This window comes from Aythya ferina (assembly GCF_964211825.1).
Source record: "Aythya ferina genome assembly, chromosome: 2".
NCBI lineage: Eukaryota > Metazoa > Chordata > Aves > Anseriformes > Anatidae > Aythya > Aythya ferina.
The window spans coordinates 114,520,863-114,533,213 of NC_140297.1; the positions used below are offsets into that span (position 1 = coordinate 114,520,863).

General features: G+C 40.1%; 1 protein-coding gene across 1 annotated transcript in view; it reads right to left on the bottom strand.

The window, feature by feature from the left end:
* LOC311432831 (chloride channel protein C-like) overlaps positions 1-12,351 on the bottom strand; it is a gene marked incomplete at its 5' end in the record, with an annotated part of 80,069 nt that overhangs the window by 50,123 nt on the left and 17,595 nt on the right. Inside the window, 4 exons of the mRNA XM_084511321.1 lie at positions 1,751-1,922; positions 3,533-3,704; positions 4,199-4,302; positions 9,784-9,881. Coding sequence (XP_084367447.1) covers positions 1,751-1,922; positions 3,533-3,704; positions 4,199-4,302; positions 9,784-9,881 — 546 coding nt within the window. The remainder of the gene's footprint in view (positions 1-1,750; positions 1,923-3,532; positions 3,705-4,198; positions 4,303-9,783; positions 9,882-12,351) is intronic.

The following is a 12,351-nucleotide window of genomic DNA, read 5'->3' on the forward strand; positions in this document are numbered from 1 at the left end:
TGCAATCCTAATCATTTTTCTAGTGCCTTTTCAACTGATTTTTGTACAGCTCTCTTAACAGTTTCCAGCTATTGTTTTGCACGTGCTGTACATGCATGCTCAGGGAACTTAGACAAAAAAAAATAAAAAAAAAAAAGTGCAGGTAATTGGGAAGGCAGGGAGAAATTGAAGCAAATAAAACAGGTTTTTTCCTCTCTACTAGAGCTGAATTAAATGTGGTTCTGTCATCCAAGACCAGCAAGTGTTCTGGCACACATTCACTCCTCAGTTCCCTGCAATGAAGCACAGCCTCATGGGCACAAAGCTAAGGAAGATGTCAGTCAGCTGCTTTTGCCCCTGAGGACCTATATCTGCAGCAAGACCCTAACTTAATGTTTTATAAACAATGCTTCAATTAAGATTTATTGAGTCATTGCAAGAAAATTCAGGGTAAAATTTCTTCTACTTTGGAAGACACATTACAGTTAGTGGCAATTGGAGCTCTCAGAAACTTACGCCTATTGTTCAGGCATCATCTTTCCACACTTTAAGTCTTACAGACGTTGTAGCTGGCCAACAAATCATTCGGATCTTAAAAAAGATGCCTAATAGCAATAGCATAAGCAAAAATAACAGAGTACATTTGTTCTTTAAGGCTAAGCAAGTGCTAAAATATCACAAGGACACTGAAGGAGGAGTGTTTCCATAATCATTCTAATTGTTCTTTCACAATAGACAAGTTTTTATGCACTTACACCACCTTTCAAGTTAAAACTTCACAGAAATGCTTCCTACACAATTTACACAGCCTATCACTAAAATGACCCCAGCTCCGAGTGAGTGCCGATAAGCAGCCGTTTTATCAGATGCTGCGCAACAGTGTACTAGGAGAGAAAATCCCCACTTGGTCACTCTGGGTGAATTCTGACATCTGCAAAGATTTTAATGAGATCTTTTTGGGCAGAGGCAGCCAAGACTTGGTTTAGTCAGAGGTGAAATTTCCACATTGTGAAAGCTTGCCCTTGTGACCTCAAAATCACTTCTGTGTTGATTGAGCTGAATTTCAGCTGCACCTTACAACTCACCATCCCCAGGTGTTGCAATCAGGGAGGTGCAAAGAACCTCCTCTCTAATTATAAGGCCGTTCTTTGCACCTCCTTTAGCTTTTAACTTGCAGAGGTTTGCTTTGAAAGTATTGCAGTGTAGACTCAAAGTGGTCTGCTACAAAAGGAGGAGGGAAGGAAATGTGAATGTGAAGCATGTTGCAAGGGAACCTCAAAAAATTTGAAATCTATAAGGCATAAATTTACCAGAGAGAACTGAGAAGCCTCCCTTTGCATCGCTTGCCTATACTACTGCAAATCCTTCTCTCACTGTCCAGAAGGCTATATTCATCCCCAAAATAAAAAGATACACTTCACAAGGCCCTCAGCCCCTCACAGAAGTCAATTCACAAGCCAGGAAGCGTGGTCTACTATTTTTTGTAATCTGGAAGAAGAAGAGATGGTATATTCTGCTTCCTTGTTTGTAAACTGCTGGAGCCGTTATCATTTCTCTAACCAAAAGATGTTTGAAAACAGAATGGAATTAAAAGGAATGGAACGGAATGGAAAGGAAAGGAAAACCTCTCCAGGTGAGCTAGAAATAACTAGGCCAAACATTTATTTCTCTGTGGTCCAATGTGTGTGGGACACCATCTGTGGTTCATTTAGCTGCAGCAGCAAAAGCTCAGCACAACCTCGGCCACACAAACACCTGAAAACATACTTACCATTATAACAGTGAGGGAGATGGTGAGTCTTGACACTCCACTGAAAAAGGAGGCAGCCCCAATGGCAGCAAACAGACCTGGATCAATCCATGCTCCATATTCATTAGTTTGAACACCAAAAATGGAAACAAGAATCAAACCAATTATTCTGCCATACAAAGCTCCTGTGTACCTGTATGTGAGAAGAAAAAAGAGCAGTCTTTTTGCCAGTGATCCTGTTTTCTAGAGGTGCTTCTAGTAACTTGCTAGTCCCAGATTTAATCACGAACTTCTGTAACAACTCCTTTCCCAAAAAAAAGCTCTAGCTTCCTTCCTTATTATGAATGATTATTTAGTTCCAATCACTAGCAGGAAACTGCCAAATTTGCTATAATTTGAAGAAAAAGAACTATGTGCATGTGTTGCTTAATGTTGTTCAAAGCCAAATGAGAATAAATCTTACAGGAATACAGTCAAAAATACAGATTACAGATGTACGCACAAAACAAACAAACAAACAGAAGAAACACTTTTGGAGATCCAGCTTTATATAATTTCTTAAAACTAAGTCTTTGTGCATCCCATAAACCTGGCAATTAAAATATTACAACCACATAACAAATGGGGAAATGGAGTAATAAGTATTAATGACCTGCCCAAAGCTAAGCAGGAATGAAACTGTGAAGAGAACCCAGGAGTCGTCATACTAACCATGTGCTACACTGAAGAACAAAACCAAAATTTAGCACAGTTGAACATGTAATTTCTGGGGTGAGATACAGCATTTAATTCCACATGCAATTAAATATACATTTCCAAGTGTCAGCCCATTAATTGCATTTGCACAGACATTCACCTCCCAGGAATGGTGAATTATTATTACATATAATATAGGCACATATGTGATATATATTAGCTGACTTGGGGAGCTTCATCTTGCACTTTTACTCTCCCTCTTTTTTTTTTTTTTCTCTCCCATTTATTCACACAGTTGATTCATTCTATTGTTAGATGCAGTTCTAAAATGGTTACAAAAACTAGCTTATCAGGAGCTGGCTGAAAGACTTGACTATCAGTATCTACACAGCCAACTATGCCATGCTTCAGCAATCACTACATATCAAAAAATGGTTTAGACATCAGCTTGGAGAGGAAAAGAGGTAAAAGAGAGGGGCTACTCAGGGGTATGGCAAAGAAACATGAGTTTCTTTTCAGAGTGTTTTTCAGCATTTGAATTGCATCATGCCAGATACCCACCCTCCTTGATATCCAACCTCCAGCCATGGCTCCTTGCTCACTGAACACTTCAAGTATGCACATCGAACCTCTTAACATTACAGTAAGAACTCTGCTCTAGTCTACAACAGCTTTCTAAAAACTTACAACAAAAGACCTAACAGCAGTTTTCTCCAAAGTCTAGGGTGTTGATGTCCAAGATTAAGATTCAGGCTATTATGTGCATAAGAAACAGATGAAAAGTCTGGATCTGAACTGGTATTTCTACAGTTACAGAGATGGAGCCAGCAGTCGAGGCTGGGTCCCCAAAGGATTCAAATGATCTATGCTGGAAAGTACACAGTTTTGGCTATCATTCTTCTACTGCTATTCTCAGATGATTTTTCTTCATTCGTTTCCTCAATTTTAGCCTCTCTTTCCAAGCAAACCATCCTGTTCTACCTATACAATCTCCTCCGAGCAATTATAGCTTTGCTATTGCCAACCTTTCATCTTACCACTCAGGTTGTTTCTACTCAACACAGGCCTTTTGTATAGACAGCTCAAACCAAAATGGGCAAAGCTTACAGCATAGGAATAACCAGGCCACTGGCAACAGCAGAACCTGCAGTCCAGCAGCTGAGGATGAAATAAAATGCCAAAGCAGTGCAGAGGGATGCGTATCCAAATTCCTCATGAGTCCCACGTTTAAAAAGATATGTGATCCCTTGCTTCCCATTTTCAACTAGAAGCGCAGCAGCTGCAACACAGAGGAAGAGATGTGGAGAGATATTAAACAACAAAAGGATCCTTTACAAAAGGATCCATGCTGAATTAGTCCTCATTCGCCTAAGCATGATAAAAGTCAGTAAAGTATAGAAATCAAAAATTAGTTTGAGTTGACGTGACAAGTTATCTGAGGCATTTTCAGGAAAACAAGGAACATTATTTGTTCTTTTCAGTCTGCTGTGTGGTATTAATCTTGAACTAAACAAGGAGAAACAGCAATCAGTTAAGCCAATGAATGGCAACCATACTACTTTAGTAAGGCTCTTTCCCCATCCTTTTCAGAGGTAATTCAGAAACTTCCAAGTGTCCTGAGCTCAAATATGGGATTTAGTTCTGACACACCCCTCCAAAGGGAGCACTACATTATTTCAAAGAAAACCTATGTTACAAGTAAATATACTTGGATATCATGTCTGGTTACATACGTTGTTTGTTCTCTGGTATCAATCACTTAGCTTTCCTTACCTTGATTGAAGGTTCGATTAGAATATCTGACTCCATCTGGACCAATCCATGATGTGCTTGGTGAACAACCATATTCTGAAATTTCCCTCTTGAACAGATTTCTGCTTAAACATTAAAAACAAACAAAAAATCTAACTTAACTTACTGACCATACAGCATGTGTCTGTTAGGGATACATTTTACATAGAAAGCCTACTTTCCCTTTCATCTCCCAATTAAGTTGTTTTATTCACTAATAAACCTAGTTTACTAGAACAATTTATTAATTATTCCATTAAATTAATAAACCTGGTTTATTAATGCTCATGTTCCTCTGCATAAAGCTGCTGAAAACCAAAATTTCCAAAACCAGGAATCACATTGCACTACCTAAAACTGGGAAAATGGGGGGAAAAAATGGTTTAAAATGTGCAGCCTGGCCTTGATCTCCTTGTACCATTGTAACTGTAAAACAGGATCAACAGACCAGAATTTTGTCACTCCTGATGAACATTTCTGTGGGTAAGCACAGCATCCCAAGCTCACAACTGCATCTGCAGATGGACAGGTTAGTACAGGAGAGCACCACAGAGATCAGGAAGGACTCAGAGGTTCCCGTCTTCCACAGCACTGCAGACTGTACCCAAACCACACCTAAAAGATGTTTGTCCAGTGCATTCTCAAAACTCTCCCTTGGTAAATACTGGCACCAGTTATTTCAACATCAGAAAACTTGCAACTCAGACTGCCGGTTATCATGCTGACTATAACCAGACTTTCGGTACAGCACATCCATTCCTGGACGCTTTCTCAGTCTTGGTCATCTTGAGCAATTGTGTCCTCCAAGCAGGTATGACTTCCTTCTGTGAGTCTGGGACATATCCAGCATGTTTTGGACAGCACCGCAACCTAAACAATTGTCCAGTAACAATATGAACTCTGTTCCTGGAACAAGGAGCCAGAGATCTATGGTATTTGACCTACCTGATCCCTGCTCAGAACTACAAGGGAAACTTAAAATGCAGCCAATATCTAGTACAAGAAAATTTATTCCAGACCCCAGATTGGCAACCAGAGGAACACAAGATACTTCCCCAATCTTGTATTTGCCTTTTACATTAATCCAACCACTCAGAGAATATATTCCAAATTCATAATGGTCAATTAAAAAAAAAAAAAAAAAACTTATTTACTCCATCCTGCTTGAGAAATCAAATGATTGTGTAACCCACTTCTAGCAAAACCTCGAGTTCCATACAAACAATGTCTTTACTACCAGTAAAGGAGTATACACAAAAACCAGCACATCCCAGAGGTAACTTGAAATTTGCAGTGATGTCAAAATAGCAGAGAGAGAAACAACAGGAGAAAGTTTTTACAATTAAAACACATGGTTGAGCAGAAAGAACAGAGAACAGAGATGCAGGATTTGTTTTTTGCACAGGCTTTTGTACCACTGACTCTTTCAGTTTGAAATCAGTAAATCATAGAATCATAGAATCATAGAATGGCTTGGGTTGGAAAGGACCTCAAAGATCACCTAGTTCCAACTCCCTGCCAAAGGCAGGGACACCTCTCACTAAATCAGATTGCTCAAAGTCCCATCCAACCTGACCTTGAACACCTCCAGGGATGTGGCATCCACAGCTTCTCTGGGCAACCTGTTCCAGTGACTCTGCCACCCTCTGAGTGAAGAATTTCCTTCTAATCTATAATATTAATCTCCCTTTTTTAGTTTAAAACCATTCCCCCTTCTCTTGTCATTATCTGATTGAGCAAAGAGTTGCTCTCTGTCGTTTTATAAGTCCCCTTCAAGTACTGAAAGGCTGCAATGAGGTCACCCTGGAGCCTTCTATACTCCAGGCTGAACATCCCCAGTTCTCTCAGCCTTTCTTTGTAGGAGAGGTGCTCCAGCCCCTTGATCACCTTTGTGGCCCTCCTCTGGACCTACTCTAACAGATCCACCTCCTTCCTGTGTTGGAGGCCCCGGACCTGGACACAGCACTCCAAGAGGGGCCTCACAAGATCGGAACAAAGGGGCACAATCACCTTCCTACCCTGCTGGCCTCTCCTCTGTTGGTGCAGCTCAGAACACAGTTGACTTTCTGGGCTGCAGGCACATATTGATGGGTCATGTCGAGCTTTTCATCCACCACAACCCCCAAGTCCCTCTCCACAGGGCTGCTCTCAGTGAGTTCGTCTCCCAGACTGTGCTCATATCGGGGAATGCCCCAGCCCAAGTGTAGCATCCTGCACTTGGACTTGCTGAACCTCATTAGGTTCATATGGGCCCACTTATCAAACTTGTCCAGATCCGTTAGGATGGTACCCCTTCCTTCTGTTGAATCAATTGCACCACTCAGCTTGGTGTCATCTGCAAGTTTGCTGAGGATGCACTTGATCCCACTGTCTATGTCATAGATAAATATATTAAATAGTACCGGTCCCAGGACAGACCCCTGAGGTACACCACTCGTCACCAGCCTCCACTTGGACATAAACCCATCAATCACCACTCTCTGGGTGTGACCTTCAAGCTAACACCTTATCCACTGAATGGTCCACTTATCATATATGTATCTCTCCAATCTGGAGACCAGGATGTTATAAGGAACCCTGTCAAAAGCCTTTCACAAGTCCAGGTAGATGACATCGGTCAGTCTTCCCTTGTCAACTGATGAAGTAACTCCATCATAGAAAGCCACCAGATTGGTCAGGCTTGATTTACCCTTGGTGAAGCCATGCTGGCTGTCTCAGATCAACTCTTTGTTTTGCATGTGCCTTAACATTGCTTCCAGGAGGATCTTTTCCATTATCTTCCCAGGCACAGAGGTGAGGCTCACTGGTCTGTAGTTCCCTGGGTCCTCTTTTCTATCATTTTTGAAAATGGGAGTGATGTTTCTCTTTTTCTAGTCACCAGGGACCCTGCCTGACTGCTAGGACTTTTCAAATATGATGGAGAGAGGCTTGGCAACTAGCTTCTCCTTCAGGACCCTCGGATGCATGTCATCAGGCCCCATAGACTTGTACCTGTTCAGCTTCATCAGGTGGCCTTGAACTTGCTCTTCACTTACAGTGGGTGGGACTGTGCTCCCCCAGCCTCCATCTACAGGTTCAGGGAAACAAAAGACTTGGGAAGCCTGACAGTCAGTGAAGATTGAGGTAATGAAGTTGTTGAGTACCTCAGCCTTCTCCATGTCTGTGGTTACAAGTTCACCCTTCTCATTCATCAGAGGGGGCACACTCTCCTTGGCTTTTCTTTTCTGAGCAATGTTCCTATAGAATCCTTTCCTATTATTGGCGTCCCTTGCCAAGCTCAGTTCCATCTGTGCCTTGACTTTCCTGATGCCATCCCTGCACATCCACACAGCATCTCTGTACTTTTCCCAGGCCGTGTGTCCCTGCTTCCACTTCCTGTACATTTAATTTTTGCTCCTAAAGACAGGTTTGTCTCTGGTATGGATGGGAGTACTGCAATGCTACACTGCATGTGCTTCACCAGGACTTGCTAAGAAGAATGGGAAGGAGCCCATTGCTCCTTTACTACCTCTTGCCTCCCCATGTCCTCCTATTTCACATTCTCCTAGGAATATCTGGGGCTTCTGGAAATATTACAAAACCTTATTGCAAGCACAGGTCCAACATAAATTAATGAAGATAAGCTATGCTAGAAGGAAGTATTGTCATACTGGCACAGCCACATACAGCACCATCTGGAGCTGCAGCTGTTGTAATGTTATGGTTTAAAAGAAGAAAAAAAAAAAATATATATATATATATATACACTTCACTGAAAGAGTTGGATCAGTACAAAAGACAAAAACAAGCATCTCAGAATCTTTTTGTTACATGGTTCTTATTGGATATTTTAAAGCAGCAAGGGTGCCTATTACCCACCTGTTGGATACTTAGTGGTTAATGATATTTACTTGTCCCTGGATCACTGATTTTAAATTTCATGTTAAGCTCTGATGAGCCAAATTTAAATGATCCCAACTAAAATCTCATGATCGCAATCATAATTCTCTCTCTAAATTTCTAAGAACAGGAGAAAAATTAACAAGTTGTTAATTATCCATGTTCACTTTTGTACCTTATTACAGGTTCACTGGAGACATCATCACTACCTTCAGCAGATGCATGGCCTTGCAAAGTCCATGATAATTTGGTGCTTAATTCCCTTCAGATCTATCCATTTTCAACAGGATGTACTCTAAAACTTGCAGCCACAGCAAATGAAAAATTGGCATTAAGACAGTTTAGCCTCTAGGTTGGATCAGCCTGACTATTTTTCATCCAGAGACTGACAAATCAAAAAAAAAAAAAAATTATCATGGTTTCAGATGTTTCTCTTTAGAGTAAAAATAGTTTTGTTTTGAAAAATAACATTTTGGAAGCATTTCGTTCTTGAAATAAAAAGGATGTTGTGGTGAGGAAGAGAGCTTTTCTTGTAGCAAACCAAAAAGCAATAGTCACTAAGTCAAGGTACTAAGTAGATGACAAAATTTGTTTTTATAAAAAATATGTAAATATGTAGTATAGCAGACAATACTAAAAAAAAAAGTATTGCAAGTCAAATGCTAGGCTAGAATTGATGGCAAGAATGGGGAAATATGCCTGCTTTCCATGTACGTAAATAAGCTGTTTGGAGTCCGGTCACCAATGGCAAGTTATTCAGCATTTACTACCCATATCATGCACTATAGAAAGCTGCCCACTTGGAAGGAGGATATGTAAGACTACAAGTTGGTAGTGACCGTTTGCAATGACTGTGAAACCAAACTATTGTTTCACCTAAAATCCAAGCTATTCCTTTTCTGTTTCCTCTGGATTCCTCCTAAGTATTTCTCAAGAAGGATACCTGGACTGCAAAACTTGTAACAAATTCAAGGATCTTTTCAGCTGTGTCACCAATAAAATGCCTAACAATTCAGCTCCATATTCTCTGACTGTTTATTAAGACAATGTTTGTAGTTCTAAGGTCCCTTATTACAGCTGGTGCTGTACTGGCACACACCTCTGATGTGTTCATTACCGGTTGGTGTTCTTATATAGATGACTGATCATGTCCCTCAGCCAGCAGTAGCTGACAGAAGCTGAGAATAAACAATGTTTTTCCTCATTACAGCTTTCCAGTCAAAGCACAAACTGATACCTATAGGCTTATGAACCTATATAAACGGACTATATATGTTTTAATGCAAAAGTAGTATTCTAAATTGAAAATGTACTTGGATGATGCATACAGTCACATTTCAGGCTCTTTCCATTTTTGAACACTCCTTTGTTTCTTCATTTCTCTATTTCTCTTTAATTTGGCATGGTGGCAAGTGTTTCTGACTAGAAAAGTTTGTGTGATTAAACACCAGTGATTAATAGATTGTGTGATTCTTGTCTCTAGGTTATTCCATTTTAAATATTCGGTTCTGACAGGCTTTTGATTTTTTTTTTATCCCAAATCTGTAACATTTAACGTATAAATTGTAACAACTGAGAAAAAATGTGAATAATTGTATTTACACATTAATTGTAATTTTAGTTGCATGATAATTTACATATTAATTTTAATTAATTGAAAGAGCTCCTGATGACTTCCCCCCACTTACATTTCTGAGTTGTTTCTCAGCTGGCCATCTCTCACATTCATGACTGGAGTGCAGGAGAAGAAATACGGTAAATATACAGTAACAGTCGTCGTACATACCTGCAGGCATTCAAATAATCAAATAAACTATCATGAGATGTAGAAACAGAGACAAACAAAAAGAAAAGTTTCTAAACTCACTAGTGCCAGCAGTTACCAAAAAGGAATTGTCCTTGTGGACTTGCCCACATATCCCATATCAGCTGTTGCCCGTGAAAAAAAAAAAAAAAAAAAAAAAAAAAAAAAGGAGGGCCCAGATTCATCTAACTTAATGCACTGACCCATCGCAACTTGGGTCTCTAGTTGCAGTCTCTCTCTCTGTAGCCATCAGAAGGCCACAGCTACCTCCTGAGCGAGAGACCTGGAGCTCATTGTGTACCCAGCCTCCCCACCACCCCATTATCCCCCCAAAAAAGGATTCGGGAAAGATTATTGGAACACACAATTATACTACTGTTATAGTATTGTTATAAAACAGCTCAGGTAGCACATTTATAGAAGCCCTCAAGCTGAGACTCAGCTGTGTGCAATTGTGACTAATTTGTCTGACAATTGTATCCCAAGCATTTGTTTCTCTGTATCTCTGAGATTATAAATTTACGGGCAGAGCACTTCTAAAAGAGATAGGTAAAACTGGGAGAGGTTCGGTCTTGACAAAACTTAGGTCAAGTTTTGTTTCTGAAAACTGAACTCTGGGACAGTTCAAACCCAGGTCAAGTTTTTGCCAAAGCCACAAAGTCCAACAGCAGCTAGGACAGCTAGAAAAGAGCCAGTGGCTAGAGATTTAAGGCAGTAGCCTATCTTCACAGCTAAACAGAAAAAAAATACATATCCTTGCACTTAACCTTTTAAAGTTTTGACAGCTTAATATATGCGTATATATGCATATATCCTTAAATTGTTCACCCTGCCCATGGAAACACTAAGCTTTTGGAACAGAAGCATTAGTCAACAAGATTAAAAAAAAAAAAAAAAAAAAAAAAGATAGCTCTGCCAGATTCTTGGCAAAACTTTATCTACACTGTGATTTCCTCACAGAGAGCAAGGTGATGAATTGAAGAGAAGCAAATGCAGGCCAAGGGGCAGAAGGGCACTTAGGAAGACGGCTTTGCTTAATCTATGGGCTGAAGATTAGATATTCAATTCCAGTCAAAGGAATGGTACTCCGGGTTATGTTGTGGGTGTGGAAGATACCATGATGGGTTCTTTCCAAGTTTAAATGCAGACTGGTTTATACAAGATTATTTTGGGTTAAAGTCGCTGTGACATAGTTTCTTTCAGTTGCTTGATTATGTGAGTTTATGAGAAAAAAAAAAAAAAAAAGAAAAAAAAGAAAAAAAAAAAGAATTGTATGGTTCTTTCTCAGATCAAACAGTTTCTTTCCTGCCTTTTTTTTTTTTTTTTTTTCTCCAATTTATGATAAAATAAGGACTGTGACCTGAGCAGGATCCCCTAGAGCTAATAAAAAGGAAAAACAGTCTGAACAAGAGTTCATGCTACAAAAGTAATGGGGAAAAAATGTATGTTTGTATGTTGTTTATTTATTTATTTAAAATGACGAAGGCAAAATATATAAGTTGCAAAGCTTTTGTAATAATTGCAGCCCACAAAACACGTGCTATTCTTGCAGTTTCAGGTGTGATCTGGCAAGGTGCTCACCACCCCATGAACTTTTGGAGTCAGTAAGGTGACACTCCTAAGCAGGATAGAATAGCTTCTATTGGGCATTTTCTCTATGTCTGATACTGAATCTTTGACTCTTTGCTAACTAATCTCAAATTTAATCCCACAGTATCTTCTAACAAGCTGGGTCATGCTGGCTTCTGTTGTGGCATGTTTTTTCTTTGTTTGTCTGTTGTGTTGTGTTTTTTTCTTCTGATTTTTGTTGTTGTTCCAAAAAGTAATAAGGAACTGTGTGTTTTTTCTAAGTAGCTTATGTAAAGCTTTTCTAATGTATTATGAGAAAGCCAAACCTTTCCCAGTGGTAGGGGAAGTGCTGTCAAAAGCAGAGCTCTGGCTCCAAATCATTAAAACAATGATTGTTACAAACCTGACCTTTCACAAAATGAGATCCTTTGGAAACTGTTTGGTTTACACAGGACTAATGGGAGTCACACAAGGAACTTTACTCCTCATTCTGATGGACTGAAAACTCACTGCTCAGGGATTTTTCTCATGGTGTATCACTGCAGCACCCAACAGCACAAAGTCCCAACTCCTCCTCAAGACCTGGGAGCAAATTCATAGCACAACAGAAGAAGGCTGGGCAGGCAAAAGGTGCTCTCTGGAGCAAAGAAATGCTGTTTTTCCTACTTACTTCATCCACTCTTTCAAACAAAGAAGCAAAAAGCTTCACATGAGCTTCCTCAGGGTATCTCATGTCTGCGAGATGCTGAACAAACACGGCTCCAAGCTGAAAAGCCGACATCCTGCCACTAAGAGGAGCTAAAATCCAGTTGTCATCGATGGTGTGGACGTGCTCCTGCACAGAGTGCTCACGGCAGATCCCTCCTTCTCTACTGATCCGCCT